The 16,954-nt window shown below is 39.6% G+C and overlaps 1 protein-coding gene across 7 annotated transcripts in view; it reads right to left on the bottom strand.

Moving 5' to 3' along the window:
- Window positions 1-1,270: 1,270 nt before the first annotated feature.
- The window catches only part of GRIA4 (glutamate ionotropic receptor AMPA type subunit 4), a 221,320-nt gene continuing 205,636 nt past the window's right edge, over window positions 1,271-16,954 (bottom strand). For 2 of the 7 annotated variants that reach the window (XM_040090112.1, XM_040090153.2), the window contains 2 exons: window positions 8,979-9,113; window positions 1,271-2,411 (listed from right to left, as the gene is read on the bottom strand). In XM_040090112.1, the coding sequence (XP_039946046.1) occupies window positions 2,247-2,411; window positions 8,979-9,113 (300 nt within the window). In that variant the 3' untranslated portion in view covers window positions 1,271-2,246. Of the gene's footprint in view, window positions 2,412-7,426; window positions 7,610-7,662; window positions 8,230-8,865; window positions 9,114-11,388; window positions 11,504-16,954 lie in introns of those variants that run through there. The other 5 variants (XM_040090103.2, XM_040090095.2, XM_040090136.2 and 2 more) reach the window with 5 other exon arrangements.

Here is a 16,954-nt window from a genome sequence, read left to right as displayed (position 1 = left end):
TAACCTAGCCAAAGAAACACAGAACAATTCACAGTAACTCATGAATGTGCTAAACATGCCAATAAAACATGGATACAAAATAAGTTCAGTCACAGTGATTCATTGTAACGTTATTCATCTTTTTCTCTAATACCCCTGCACACGCTGTAGTTATTATGCCTGAGGGGTAAGCATCACCTTATTTTCGTGTTTTGCCTGCAGGGTCAAGCTTTGTGTAAGAGCTGGTCTCTGTCAACCTATATTAAGGTCAGTGGAAGGATTTAGGCTCTGGCTGATGTGGAGCAGCTGTCTGATATTTTAAGATCTACTTTAAGATGAAGTCATTCACTCTTGTTCTTTATTTCTCCCCAGTAGCTCTAAAGGGTCTCTATACAAGTATTTGAGGCAAGAAACTCGTATTTATATTGTTGATATCTGGACTGAAGCTAACCCCTGCTTTGGAACTCTGTAGCTGTCTGCACCTGACAGAAGAGCATCAGCTGGGCAGTGTCTGGTTGCTGTTTTTGGCAGTAGCTGGGGGTTGGTCCTTGCTGGGCAGCATTGGGCTCCACCCAGAGCCCGCTCTCCTCTTCCTGAGAGCCCTGGGGGCTGAGAGAGGCACCAGCACCAGGCTCTGGGGAAAGGCAAGTCATTTGAACATGGTCCCTCATGGGCCTGGGAAACTCAAGAGCTGTGATCACTCCAAGTCTGAATTCACTCGCAGTCTGGGCTCTGGCACATGGCGGTTGCACTGCTGGCAGTACTTTGGGCTTGGACACCACTGCCAGGTCTTGTGAGGCTAAGGAGAATGCCCGTCACAGAATAGACTTGCTGCAACTTTGCACCTGCAGACATCCCTGCTCCTGCTGACATCTGGCTTTTATTCAAATGGTGGCTGCTAGTCTTTCCCAGGCATGCCACGGACAGGCTGGGGGATGAAAACTGAGGCTCCTAGGTACCAAGCAGGCTACATCCATCATCCACTACATCAGTCCTGAGGACCGTCACATGTACTTCCTTGCTCCCTGGCATCTCATCCCTTCACCTACCCAAAGGACAAACTCTATCATTAAATGGTTCCCTAACACTTCAGAAAGGTTTTTAGTGAGTGAATAATCATGACAATTCTTTAGCTGCTCAGAGTCCCTCCTCCCTATGGACTTAAAACCACTTCAGAAATGTGCAGGGACTCAGACTGACTCTGACAAGATTCTGAATCCTGTAGTAAGAAATTAACAGCCCTTTTCTATTTTCCAGGTGGCATGCCTAATGATCAGAAAACAACTCAAGCTCTGTCAATATTATAAGAACAATTGCTGTTTTATTCTTTTTGGTGGGTACAAAAACCACAGTTTCTTACACAGAACAGGATTATAAATAATATCTGTAACATGAGTGACCCGTAGTCTCTTTTGATTCTACACTGCAGACTGATGAAGTACTCTAAACATTTTATCATTTTGTTTCTTGTATTAGACAGATGCAAATCTGTGGAACACAGAATGATGGAACAGAATGAAGGTAACAGCAAACAAGAGGATGACCAACAACTTTTATAAAAAAAAATTCTCTGAATTTTATTACAGTGATGGTATTTTATATCAATTATTGCAATGATTTTTCCCTAAGATGGTTAGAAAAAAGAATTGTGTTGTCCTCTACTGAATTTACATCAGTTAAAAAGCAAGCATGTTTCAATATTCCTCTTTTTCCAAAGAAAATGTAAATAATTTCTTTATTTTTTTTCACAGGATTTACATATTTATTATTTTTTATCACAGTTTAGTGATTCATTTCTACAGCTGAACAGCTGAGTATTTTTCCATTGTATATATTGATGTTCTGGAGACACAGGTTAGCATGTTCATTGACTTCTATAGCTATTTTTCTCTCTTTGTCAAGACAAAGACCAAAATGGTGTCCTTTCTGAGCATGTTCTTCACAGTTTAATGCGCTAAATTGGCAAGTCTTATTAGTTTTAAGTCCACTCAAGTGAAATTTGTTGCTGTTAATACACCCTTCCCAGCCCCCCTCCCCCCAACAAAACTAAATTACGAATTTTCCTGATATAAAATCTGAGTTTGGGTTTCCGAGCTGAGCTCATGCACACATTGTTGCTGATGATGTCTGGCGCATTTGGACGTACTTCCCTTTCTCAGCCAAATTATTAGTTCATCAATGACACTCCCATGTCGTTACAGTCTGTGCTGTGTTCCCATCAGTCACCAACACAGTTTGATTAAGGCACTCAATTATTTTTTTGGTTTTTATGGTAGGTCCGATGCAATTACAGCCAATCCTGAACTTTGTCTAATTGCAGTTCCAGTGTGCACGGCCTTTGGGCAGTCGGGAGTCAGTACGCGTCCGTTTTCTCCCACACTCCCTGTGATGGATAATCTGGCTTTGTTTCTTATGGCTTCAGAAAAGGTAAGCTAGGTTTGAAGAAAAAGCAGAAGAGAGGAAAGTGTTATAATGTGTCTGTCCTTCAACCAACCAAGACACAGCAAACACCAAAATATTAAATTTTAGACATCTGCATTTTTTCATGTTAATGTTAAATATAAATATAAATATCATCATAAATAGAATACAAAGCACTTAAATCTACTGGAAAAAAAAAAAAAAGACTAGCAATTCTGAGGGTAAATTTCATTACAATAAATTGTTACTGATTTAAATATAAAATCTTTATTTGATATGAAATTAACTGAAGAGGTAATACTTTCATCTAAACTGCTTCAAACTAAATTTATATACAGTGAGAAGATCTTTTGGAACCTAAAGCATTAACATCTGTGAATAAGGTCATGCACAGGTGTTTCTAGGCTTTGACCTTCAACTAGGAATGCCAGGATTAAATATAACTACTGAAAATTGTTTATAAATTGCAATAACTGTACCAGCTATCTCTCTGTCAATTCCAACACTCAAATCTAAATAAATTATTACTTATTTTCACAATGCATATATTTAGTATCAGGAAATCTGAGAGCTGTCCTCAAATCTGTTACATATATATATATATATTCCTACAATTAGAGAAGGTGATAACTTTCAAAGAAAATGTAATTTATTAAGAGAAAATACAGTTTTCTACAGTTTTCTACATTATGTCTAAATTTCCCATGAGAAGGTTTAAATTTTTGTTACTTGAATATCTTTAGTTTCAGCTAAATCAGAACAAAATATTGTGTTTAGGGACTAAATTACTTAAGCAAAAAATCTGGATTTGTTGAAAGATTTATAGTTATGCCATCTTATTTTAGTCATCCAAAAATAAGTAGCCAAATCTAATAGGGCTCCCTTGCATGATTATAAAAAAGCCAAAATGGCTGGTTTAAAGTAAATGACTTCCAGATGACTAAAATTAGAGTAAGTGTCTAAGGTCAAAACATGCAGCAAGGCACCCAAATTATATTACATTAAAAGAGATTTCAGAGATAACCATGTCAAGATATTAATTAGTGGGCAAATCTGATTTCTAGTCAGGAAAAGCTATGTAAATGGTATGCAGCGATGCAGTCTGAAATACCAGTTGGGAAAAAAAGGGAGAAAGGAGGGCACATTCACATAGGAGCAAAAAGATGACAAATGTCATAAAGTCATTTTGTTTGCTTTATTACTAATCTCTACATTTTGAACTTTATCCCTCTGAGCCCAGTTTCTATTTCTGAGGTGGCAGTGAAATCTTGAGCTGGTGTTTAATATGTGGAGTTAATTTTATATATGAGTATATAGGGATGAGGAAGAGTCCTTAAAACTCCCAAACGTTTCCACTGCTTCTGGTGCACTTCTGTGGAAATGTACCAGTCTAATATTGCATTGTTATCAATAGCTCCTTCAAAAAGTTGTCAGAAATACAGTGGCTGTTTGTGGCACAGTCAGAGCTTGGATTTAAAAGCAGCTTTCCAAACCAATTACCCTAAAAACTTCAGCCCTCAAAAGCACCCAAATTTGTGAAAAGGCTTCAGCTTACAGAGGACATTATGGCATTCTTCTGACACTGAAAAACCTTGGCTTTGGTGAAGGACATCCTTTGAAAACTTTCCCTGCCACCGCTGTACTTTGTGACAGGGACTGTTACCAAACATATCTTGATCTAAAACAACACCCAGATACAAAAAGTGTAGCAGAGGTGATGAGGAAGTGGGGGACCTGGGCTTATACATTAGCAAAAACTTCAACTACTTCTCAGCAGCAAATAAAACTCTGCATTTGCAAAGCACAGACACAATGCAGTGTGATACCGATCCACATGGTGCATGTCCTCACTCCCACTGCAAATGGATACTGGGAACTGCAGAAGTGCAGAGAACATGTTCTGGTCAACAGCAAGAAAAAAACTAAAGGTGCTTTAGTGGGGGAGAGGGATGAGAGTCCAAACCAGATTAGAAAGCAAACATGGGTGGAAAAGAGACAGCTTGCTCCAGATGCGTTAGATTTCCCAGAAACTCATCATTGTGTGCCGGAGTCTCTCCAGCACACTGGTCAGCTATCTGCTCATGGCCATTCCTGCTGGGATATCTGAGTGAGAACACTCAGATTTGTATGGGATATACAAGTTATATGTAACTGTGCTTTAGTAGCTCAGTCTAAATAACTTTCTGGCCATTGGCAACACACTCAGGACAGAAAGACAATAAAAGGGATCCAAGATTAAAAAAAAAAAAAAAAAAAAAAAAAGACAACACTTTCTCACCAGCCTTTCACAGAAGAACAGAAAAGCTGCAAGGAAGTAACTCCTGTCCTCAGTGCAAGGCTAACAACAGCTCAGCAACACACCACAGGACAACTCGGACACTTACACAGCCAGGAGGAGCACGTCAAACTTGTACTTGGGACAGTGCCATAAAGCCAAGTAACCTGGTAGCCGTCTGCTCTGTGTTTTAAACTATGCTATAGGCAGCAAGCCAGGCTAATGCTCTGCTTAACTGCGCTGCTACAACTTCAAATTTATGGCCTGTATGTAGAAACAGTTTGAGGAGTGGCTGGGATAAGAGGGAAAAGTCTCGGTATTTAGTGGGATTACCCAAACTGTGAGTGTGTGCAGTTAATAGTGATAATGTATTTTCAAATTTGTCATTAGTTTTTATTGGATTAGTTGTGAAATTAATCACGTGAAAACACTGACTGCTCTGTTCCTAACGGGAAATGGGAATTTTGGAAACTGATACCCTCAGTCTGTGTAATACAAATATTCCCAGCCTGTGTGGGTTCTTTCATTGTTCAGGCTCCTCTAGTACTTGGGTGACATGTAGGTGGCTTTGGCACAAATACATAATATGAACTTTTGATGTATTTTTCTCTCTTGACTATGAAGTTGGAATATGCAAGTCAAAATAAATACATTACACACTTACTGAGCCATCCTGTAGCACTTCACTTTTTTCTGTAGTTAATTGTGACAATGTTGTTTTTCATTGCTTTTTGTAGTCTTGTAATTAATTTCATACATTAGTTATGAACAACAGCATGGGAGGGGAGAGCAAGAGAAGGCAGCTGAGCTGGGAGCTTGTTCCTGAGCTTCATGGCCCACTGAGAAGGCCATGGAGTGGTGGTGGTAGAGGCTGGCTGGATACTGGGATAACCCCTTCAAAAGCCTGTGGGTTTGGGATGAGGAACTCAGCAGGGCTTTGCCTTAGAGCAGCCAGACAGAAGGATATTAAGCTCCTAACTACTCTCAGTGTCAGCTTTATTTGTACACTAAGGGCTTAATACTAATGGAAAAACTGCTGCCCAGAGGAAGAGGAAAGGATTGTTCCCTCCTTACAGCAAATTTTCTTGCCTGCCTTCAGCAGACGCAACTGCCTGCCAGCACTTCTGAATGTCTTTATCCCACACATATAGACTAGTCCATTATCATATAGACTCGTCCACACACAAGACTAGTCCTTCATTTTAATTATAAGCTCCCTTGATGGTGGGGTGAATTTCCCTGAGGTAACTCACATTTGACTGTATGAAACTAAAATAAAAATTGTGGTAATGAATATTAATTGTCAGGAGCATTATTTAAGCTATTTTATATTAGTTTAAACCATACACCATTAAAACTATTTGACGTTAGCTTAAACAGTCAGATGTGTTGGTTACTCATGCAGGTTAGAACCACCAGGCACCTCTCCATATTAGCAAGTTTTAGTTCCAACACCATCTCTTTACTCCTTGGATAAAAAAAAGCCCAAAACATATGAAAGGTTTCAAAATGTGTAAGACAGACATATTTCTTCAGAAATATGTGCAGCCATCGTTGTGGGCTCTGCAATGCTGACAGCTTAACAGGGGTTTATGACTAGCACGTGTATGAACAGATGGCATAGTCCCCCTGTGCACTGTGGCACACAGGCACCCCTCACTGCCAGTGTGGCCAGGAGAGGATGACTGGGGCCTTGGCAGTCATCCACATATGAGCATAAGCATTTTTATAAGTTGATTTGAAATTTCTCAATTTCACGTAAATATTACGCCAAATAAGCAGAAAGAAGAATTTCAGGAATCTGTAAATATTTGCTCAAAATCTTAGTGATTTTTTGGTGAATTTTAAAAGTCTGCACCCTAAAATGTTAATTATCAGAAGTTTTGACTGACCCAAGGATGAATTTTCATTAAAATAAAATGCAACATTTTTGTATCTTTTTTTGTATAGTTTAAAATATATTTTTCCAATGGGAATTTATCCCATGAAAATCCAAACTCCAAAGTAAGGTACTTATGATCTTTCCTTTAAATACAAAACTCAGTTAGCACTATTATTTTTTTTATTATTATTATTATAAGAAAACCCTAAGACTAAAAAATTTCTGCAAGTATAATCAGTGTCCGTTGCACTGGAATAACAGAGCTGGGTGGCAATTGTGGGGATTGCCAAGTTATGCCATGCTCAGGCAATTTGGGTCAGGTCAGTATTTGAATGGAAGCTTAATTTTTTTGTTTGCTTTTTTTAAGACTGTATTTTGAATGCATTGCACTCTGTCATCTTGATAAAGAGTATGTTTTCTGGGATTCTTACTTTTATGCCAGCCTGGGGACACTCTCAGTTGTGAGCACACCACTAAAGAATTTAAAGGGAAAAAGCACCCTTCGCTTGCATTTTGCACAATGACCTGAACAGGATTACTTCTTTTTAAGGCCCTCATTACTGAGAGTAGGAAGTGGACTTGGGAGATTAATATTAGGTCCTGTGTCCCAGTTCACAGTAATGAACACTGCTCTATACTCTCGGAGTCCCCTTGGCACATAGTGTGCCTCACGTTTTCATTAGTGAACAAAGTGCACAGCTAACACTTTTTTTTTCTTTTTACATGGGGAAATTGGCAGCTCTGTTGCAATTAGAATATACCCAGGGTCGTGACTCCTTCTAGAACAGGGAAGAAAAGCAAACCCCACAGAACAGCGTGTAGGGGAGAGTTTCCCAGCCAGCCCCCTCCCTCGCGCCCCGAGAACCCACCTATTCCTCGCAGCGCTCCAGCTATCATGCTCAAACACCATTCTCTGCTCACTCTGTGTTTGCTCTGTACTGTATGGTGCGGTATTGTACGGGCTGTGCCTTTAGGCTGTAAGCTCCTCGGGACAGGGACCTGTTATGTGTCTGGCACACTTCACCTACTGTACAGCGCCGTCTACTCCAGCGCTATACAAATAATAAATAAAAAATTATAAGCGCATCTCTAGTTTCCTACATGCATTTTTTTTTTTCTAGGTGGCAACATAAAAATTATATTATTCATCTTGTTTCCCTAAATCTGTGTTTTCTACTTCCACTCTAGGAATGGCTCAGGAAAATGTAGCTGAAGATAGCTGTTAACAGAGGAGGCACGTGGCTTGCTATTTGCAAGGGCAAGGGAGCACTAGTATGACAGGGTAGGGTGCTAGCTGCACATTCACTTATAAAGCAGCCAGCATAGCTTGGGAGCTACGTAAAAGTTATATTTAGAGGCTCAATTTGCTGCTGCGTGCCATTTCCAAAGGTCATAGAGTTGATTTGTCTAATGATTAGTTGGCAAGATACTCACTGTACGGATGAGAGCAATTACATTAGTAAACCATCCCTGCACACCTACTCAGGGGAGCTATGCAGGATGCAGCTCGGCGGCATCAGCACTTCAGCCTCCAAAATCACTGCATGAATGTCTAAAATACACTAGTCTTGACCTAGGTAAGGGGGGTTGTTACTAAAAGCTGAGGATGATAATCAAGGTCTATTCACTGGTTAGTGGCTCTTTGTGACTATTATAGTGGGCAAAAGTTGACCTGAACCAGGATATTGTAGGGGAAAAGAAAAAAAAAAAAAAAAAAAAAAAAAAAAAAAAAAAAAAAAAAAAAAAAGCCACACAATTAGCGTAAAACATGTCAAAGGGAGGGTGAAAAAACAGGGAGGGGAGGAGGGAGAGAAGGTAAAACAACAACATTTAGACTTCTTGTAACAGTGCCTTTTCTTCCATTAGGTTAACTATGGTTCAGTGATGTTGCCTATCCTAAATCTTGATTACAGATAGGGCCAACATCGAATAATACAGGCTTGCAGCAATTTGTCACGAGTAGAGTGCAAGCCTTTCGGAAAACAGACTTAACAATCAAGTACTTAAAAACTGGCCCTCTGGATATATACTTTCTTATTTAAAATAATTTTCATCTCTCAAGTGATTTGACAACTTTGAGTTGTTCCAAATGTATTTTTCATGTTAAAAATTTCTTGCAATGCAGATGTCTATTAGCAACATAGAATAATATACTGTACATCTGCAGCCAAAAGAACTGAACCACTTTGCACTGAAGTTTTCCAAAATATAAAGCTCTGTTCAGAAGCAAGCACCACTAGACAGACATGTCACAACACTGCGTTACAAGATGCATCACCCACTCGCTGTAGTAGGCCCTAAGTCCTACCCCTAAATTTTAATACTTTCGGTTCCATATACGTTGTAACCTTCTCTATAAGTTGCTAAATTCTGGGTATTCTGCGAGGAAGTTGGGTTAAAAGTCTGTGCACTCTTTGCCACCTTCATTCGTTTCGCCTCTGCCCTGGACTTGTAACAGAACTCTATCAAAGCCACCAGCATTGCCAAGCCCAAGCCTCCAACCAGAATGTAGAAGACTCCAGCAACGTTGCTGAGACTCAAGGCACTCGTCTTGTCCTGGGAAAACAGAAGTGACACAGTTAACCCTGGAAAATGGATCCCAAGAAGCACAAACAACACGTTAAAACATTACAAATAGACAAATAACAGTGTTTAGCTGAAATTTAATGACAGTTGTTTACATATTTTAGCAAAATTTGACCTATCTGGATCTACAAAATATATTTTAAGCAACTAGTTTTCCTGGTTGGCATAAAAAAATATTCTAAGTATACTGCCAACATATCAGGATGTCATTGCTTGCTTGCTGCACAGCGCTACTTCCATTATGTGGAGAGTTAAACAATGACAGGTCTAGCTCTCTTTAGGGGACATTTCAGCACTGATACAAAACTGCATCTATGTAAAGCTCTTCAGAAGCCTTGGAATCCAGAAATTCATTTATATCACAAGACTGCTTGATCTTTACAAAAACCAGTCATTGTACTTGTGATAGGCGTTGCTGTTAATTTAAAAGATCCAGACTGAGCTTCTGATACTTAAATGACGGGGGAAAATAACATGTGAGGCTTAAGTTCTTTCTTTGAACAAACACTTCCTTTGAAAGTGCACACTGCCCCATACAGATTGTGATATATTTGCCTCTTACCTATTATTGTATTTTGGTTTTATTTTACTACAGATACAGTTCTGGAACATGCCCATGGACTACTAAGCTCAGTAATAGTATACTTCTAAGTGTCAACTTATGCAATTTAACACATTTTTCATAATTTAGATAAAAGTGAGGATTTTCTTTAGCAAATTATTAAATATACATAATTTTACAATCACCTTCTTGGGTGTATTGTAGTAAATAACTATTCTACATTTTTCTATACTTCACTGCTTGGTTATGAAGCACATTTTTTTGACTTGAAATCCATGTGCTTTATCAGCATGGTTCTCAAGGAACTCTCTCAGGATTGACTTCATATGCTACATCATGTGCCTTAAGATACTTATAAAGCTTTATTCTTATGCAGACTATATAATCTTTAGCTAAAGTAAGGAGAGTACTTAACTTCCGATTGTAATCTCTACAAAACTTTTACTTAGGAAGACTGCAAAAAATTTGAATGTTTAATTTAAAGAGGCACTATTCATTGTGTAATCAGTAGATTAGCACAGTGAAGGCTCCCATGGATGTACAGAGGCGGCTGGGGCTTATAGCTGGGTTCTGCTTTGTCTGTGCCTTTTTATCTGGCCAGGAGGAGTTTCAGTATCTTGGTGATGACTGTTCCTCTGGTGGCAATTGCTGACATGGTGCTTGCAAACAAGGAGGAGGCAGGACTGAGAGAGACCTGCCCTAATGTAGGTGGTGGGTTGAGGCTTTCTCAGCTGTCATTTACAGGTACTTTGTCATCCTCTTAAATGGTTTCCACTCCTTTTTTTCAAAGCACTTGCCAGAAAAATCAAAATGTGATGAAAGCTTGTTTCTCACGCTAATTTTATCAAGGTAAGCCTTGGGACATGCAGGCAGCAAGCAGTCAGTGCCTGTCATTCTTTCAGCTGTGACTGCAGAGGCTGGCATGGAGCCAGGTACTGTGAAGAAATGTCAGACTCCTCAAATACAGGGCTGGGAAATGCACATGGTCCAATGTAAGAAACTAAAGCCCAATTTAATAAACTGTGGTGTTTCTCAGCCATCAGAAAATACCTGGTTCTGGGTCTGTCCCCATAAAGAGAAGGAGTTATCAGCTCTCTGGAGTTTCCAGGATTACTGTTTGGGTATGGACTAGGATAAACACTGGAAACTGTGGAAACTGTTAACTACTGAAGCCTTTCACTTCAAAGCTCAAGTCAAGTTTCCCTTGGCCCTCAAGGCTCAAGGGACATCCCCAAAGGCTGTAAGACACCACTTTCCTGGTCAACAATGAAAGGCAATCCTTCGTAGCTAGCATTTCTCCTTTTCAGAAAATTGCTGAGGTAGGCCAGGTCCAAAAAAAAATGAGAGGGGACATTTCCTAAGTAATCAGTGGGAAAAGTCCATACCCTCCAGGCAGGAAGAAAACAACTAATCCAGCTTGCCTCTTCCAAACCCCAAAATCAGCTTTGTATTTCTTCAAGAGATGCTCTGAATACGTGGGATGATGTTTGGTGACTTATATCACTGAAGACTTCAAAAGGCAATAGTGCTTCCTTAAATTAAAGTGTGACCCCCATCAAGATGGGCCAAAGCTGATCCATTCTGCGTCTACAGCTGCTTATTTTATTTCTATGTCATTTTGTTTATTGCTTCCTCTACTGCTTTGTGAACACGATAGTTAGGTCCCGAACTGTAGCGACTGACCTTACTTCCAGAGTCCTTGGGTCCACATTCACCTTTATCGTACCACCATTTGTTTTTCAGCTTGTCTAAGACGCCTGCCTCACTGAGTTTCAAAACGGCAAGGTTTACAGGAGTTCTTCACGTGGAAAATAACATAAATAACATTATATATGTTATTTTATGTTATTCAAGTAAAACTACATAGAATCGCATTGCAAAGTGACAGAGCAGAGGCCACAGTGGGTGCTATGTCATGTACTGTTGGCCCAGGTTTAGAGACAGACATATGACCGGGACCTGCTCCATCGCTTTAGGTAACAGGCACATACTGCTGGGGAAGATTTGTAAATAAATAGTATGCAATTACTGTGAACCCAAAACTATTGGCTTATACATATTAACAACATACCCTTCAGAGACAGATATAAGACAACCGCATATGCGACTTAAGAAACGTTAATTTGTGTTCCTTGCTTTCAATCTATTTTTAGTTTGTACGCATACAAACTAATAATATGATTTGGCCATTGGTATTTCATTTACTGCCCTCAAAATTATCTTGGCAAGAAAAGAAGATGCTTCCTGCACTGTGCTGCCCATAACCATTTGGCACAGCCTTGTAATAGGAGATCTGCATGCAAAGAACTTGGGGGGGGAGAGCTGCGAAAATCCCCTTATCCTCAGCTAAGAAGGACAGTGAGCCTTCCCTTTTCATTTCCTGTTTCAACATTATTTTAAAATTCAAAGTTTTTCCTTTAATCTCACTTATTCATGTCAATATTTCCAGGGTCCCAGGCTGGGGATAATTCCTACTTGGAACAGCTTTTTTTACTGGTAGTATTTGCTGTGGGTGACGTAACAGATAATATTGATATATTAATATTAAAATGAAACCTAATCCAATGCCTCAAAATCATGAAATGCTATAAGTTTACAGTGCAGTTGCTTAAATTCATTGAATAATCTCAGAGTATTGTGGTAATGGCCCACTTCATGCAGATCTATTACTATACGTTTTAAAAACATATTAGATTATTAACAGACTTATTTTATGTACTTTCCACTTCAAATCATTGTCCAATTCTTAATGTGGTGGGCTTATGGATATCTATTTATGTGCAGGTGTGCGTGCAAATACAATATATATCAGAGAAGTGGGGAGATAAACAGAAATGGCATGTGATAGATAGCTTTCTGGTGGTGTTGAATGACATAGTCCTGTGTGTTCCAGCAGATTCCTATGGGAAATTTTATCGTTCATAATATGCCATAATCCATGTATTACTTAAACATTAACTTATGCATTCAAGGCTTAATAAATAAATAACAAGTGCAAACATTAACTAGTATAGTAACTGAACCTACTAAAATAGTTTGCCTTGAAGAGAAAAGGGGTTTATTACACTCTATAGCTGGTTTAACTGAATATCCCCCAATGCTTATGTATTAATATATTTGTGCAGGTTTGTAGATAGCCATTTAATACACAAATAACAGCTTCTGAGCCTTGTGTGCTTTTCTTAGCTCTAGGGACCCTGTCTCTTCATACATTTTGATAGCTCTTTCTATATGTACCTAAAGTGGGGGGATTCACCTCACCTCAATATTTTGACCCCTAAATTATGCCCCAAACTTTGTGTCTCTTTCCAGACCTCCCTGCAGTTAATGGGAAAAGGTAGGTACTTCCAAATGGTGGGCTTTGATACCAGTATTAACAGAGGATAATGTTGAGATGCCTGTCTCTTCATTTACTGCTGAGTAAACCTTGGTGCCTTGGAGAAATTTTGACAGCCACAGTTGGGTGAGAGGATTTCCCAAGAACTCTCAAGTGATCACTCTAAGAAGAGGAAAACCTTCATCCACTTTCCAAATCCCACACATTTAATTCATATGCAATACTCTACTTCTAGAAACAAAAATGCCCATTTTTGCTCTTTTCCAGTATTCAAACTTACATTTTGCCTTAAGGCTTCTGGCAGCAGGCTGTGCAGGTTTACAGTGGAACATGAGAGTCCCACAGCTGTGAAATGAGTGGGCTTGGGGTGCTGGCAAGTTGCCTGTCAACATGATCCTCTGCTGGCTTCTAGTGCAAGTGCAAAATAATTAATATTATTTGAATAGCTGTCATCTGTAACATGTCATACACTGGCACTGAGCCACATTCCCACGCTCCTAAATCCCATCAGTGTAACAGGGCTGGTTATGACAAAGGTAAGGGGACATACAGGTACTTTTCTCTCTTGGAAAATCAGAAGCCTATGAAGTTGTTGCAGGTTAAACTGATAACTAGGAATAGACATGAATTATCAAGGCCACCAGCAAGGTGGGAACAATTCAGAAAACAGATGTCTCTATGTCCTTTGCTTCTTTTTTTTTTCAGCAGTAACACTTTAGGCATATAAAGCTTGGAACAAGCTTTTCTTTTTTGCTACTTTTATTCTTTTAATGTCTTTTAATGTTGTTCTTTTAATGTAATCCTTTCTGCATTGTCTCTGCAAGGAAGCTCTCAGGTTTTCCTTCAGGAAAAACAATCAACTTCACACTTTAAATTGCCATGCTGTCCTCAGTTTCTAAGTGATCTCAATGGCAATGGTCAGCAGAGAAAGTTCAAATTTTTCACTGGAATGCAGCAGTGATGTGACTGATGCCAGGCCCTTGTTTCTCCTCTCCACGAATTTTGGTGGAAAACTTGCTGAATGAAGGGGCTGCTGAAGCTCAAGAAAGCCTGTTCTCTGCCCCTCTCTTTCCTGCCTGCCTTAACAAGGCTCTGTGACATTTCTTTCACATCTGCCCTCAGACATTCCCAGCTGTGATGAGGGAGAAGCATTCGAGAAAAACCTAAAATTATATAATACAATGTTTTAAAATATTTTCCCCCTTTAAAACTGGTTTTCTGTCCTAATTGAAATCAGTCAGATATAATGGGAAATGCACATGGTCCAATGTAAGAAACTAAAGCCCAATTTAATAAGCTCCCCAGACTAAGGGGTTGCAGAGTAGAAAAGGAAGACTTTTCACTTATGTTTTTCAGAATAACAGCATATATATACCTCTTTGTAATCACAGTGAATTTTAATGCATTTTAGGCCTTTTTGTTTTTGTTTCTTAGTTTCAACAGCTCTTTTGAAAGGTGCACGTCCAGATCACCTTGGCTCTTGGGGTTAGTCACTTATTTCGACCATGTCAGTCACAAACTCAGAGACTACAACTTGTTACTAGATTGCCTACACAATCAGTTGGTGAATAGACCCACTGATATTAAAGGGAACAGAAGGAAATAAAAAATTGGTATGGTTTGCGGTATGTGAACAAGAGCAATGTGCTGAAGTCACATAGAGCGGATAAATTCAGCATTTATAATTAAATTTCCCATTAAATTCAGTATTGTATACTTAATATGGCAGTGGAAAATGAGTATAGATTTGGGGTTTGTTCAATTGCTTAGTGATTCCTGAATTACTAATGTTGGGCTAAATCTTCAGCTAGAGTAAACTGGCACACTTTGTGAAAATCAGTATAGTTTTTTTCCAGTGTACAGCTGCTGAGAATCTCTGTTGTTGTACATAAACAAGATCCAACTGACTCAAGTTCATGTAAGGATAATATATGAGAAACAATAACTAAAATTACCCTTTAACTATGGAGAAGAATTTGCCCCACGTAGCCATCATGCAAAACTGCTGTGTGCCAGCGTAGGAGACCCACTTCTTCACCCATGTGCTGAAGTCAGTGTTGGCACAGCCTGACCTGGGCACAGGGACACTGGTTTTCTAACTTTTCATTATGTTCTCAGCCCTTCTACCTCCTCTCTTGGCTTCTTACTCATTTCCTCCTATCCTGTCATCAATCACTTGCTGTTGGAAGGGCCATTTTTAAAGAGCCTCAGGCTGGATCTTGAGCCAGCAACATCAGCAAAATCAGAGTGCTTTAAAATGGCATTAATGAAGTTCTGAGCTAGCTGTGTTCAGGACAACAAATGGGCAATTATAACATTTAAATCACAATACTGAGTGATTCTGAAACAAATACAGAATTCTGGTAGACAAGGATTTTAAAAATGCAATCATGGGTATATTTTAGGAGCAGTTTCATTACCCACTCATGGCTGAGCCATTAATTGTAAGGTCAGTCTCATCAGCTGACTGAACAAACATGGGCCACCGTGTTCTCCTGAGAGCTGCCGGCACAGACTGGAAAGGATGTCCATCAGCACAGCTTCTGTCCACTCACATATTATAAAAACAATGGAGCAAAGTGGCAGAAACTCTGTTTCAGCACATTCCCATGCACCACATGAAATGATGGCATAAAGTCAGGATCTGAGGTAATATTTTCAAAAACACTCAAATCACTTCAGGAACTCACTTTTATCTTCAATCAGGAACTAATTAATCAGATCACTAAACCACAGGTGGTTCACACAGGGCAGCTTTCTGAGCTGTCTTTCAGGGCAGCTTTCTGAACTGTCTTTCTGAACTTTGGAAGATTGTCCCTTAAAGGGAACAATAAATGGGTAGGTTAGAGGTGACCTTTTAACAGCAGAGAATGGAGGTAGAAGAATCTTGTTTTACAGATCAATACAAACCTTTGGAGGACAGCTGAACTCCCTGGAACCAGCTCCCTCATTTCTGTAGTCCTCTGTACTCTCATGAAGGGTTATTGCGAGTCTACACTGTCATATCCTGAATAATGAATCTCAAATAGTAACAGCACAGTTATCAGCCAAGCTTCAGGTGTTACATTTCTTTCAAGAGAAGAGTTCCTTATTGTCATTTAATGAGAGCACAAAGCCCTGAAATCTAAACTGAAGCTGTTAAAAAGCTCAGGGTTTGTTCTTTTTAAATTCATACAATGAAAAGAAGTATCCTGAAGTCTCTTAAGAAGGTAAGGACTTGTTGGTAGCTATCAGGTTTATGAAATAATGCACAGTGTCCTGGTTATTCCAGTAACGATAATTTCCTAGCAGAAAAGAAATAAAATGCTTAGAGCTCCATTAATTCAGTAGAAAGGGTCTTGACTTCAATTGATCAAGACTGTTTCTGAACAAGGAAATGAATTTTACAGATGATAAATGGCTAAGTTACCCTTTGGAGAGTCAGCCTGGCTGTAGTTTATAACCCAAGATCAGATGCTGCTACAATGCAGACTTTGAGAAGCGTGGGAATGCCTGCTCACCTGCATGGTGTGCCTGTTTCCACCAAACGTGGGCAGTGTAGGCACATGATAGACCTGGAGCTTCCCAGGACCATTGGTACTGCCTGCTCACTCTGCTGTGCCTGGGAAAAATTGTGGCAAGAAACAGGTTCAAGGTCAGATGAATACTCACAGCAGGCTGAGTATAGTCCCAGAACCACGGGCTGAGCTCCATCATGTTCTATATCCTTTGCTAATACCGTCCTGCCCACCACATTGTCTACTGTATCCTGAACTGCCTGTGTCTACTGTTTATTTCCACTGGCAATGCATTCCTTCCTTCCTCCTGCATTCACAGGTCCTCTGTTTTTCCAAGAACTGCACTCCTCACCTTTCTTTTCTACTGTCCCCCCTCCCCCCAACTCCTTTTTCTGTCACTTTCCACCACACCAAA

This window comes from Hirundo rustica, chromosome 2, assembly GCF_015227805.2.
Source record: "Hirundo rustica isolate bHirRus1 chromosome 2, bHirRus1.pri.v3, whole genome shotgun sequence".
Classification (NCBI taxonomy): Eukaryota; Metazoa; Chordata; class Aves; order Passeriformes; family Hirundinidae; genus Hirundo; species Hirundo rustica.
Note: the sequence above shows the minus strand (reverse complement) of the source record. Positions and strands in the feature narration are given on the sequence as shown.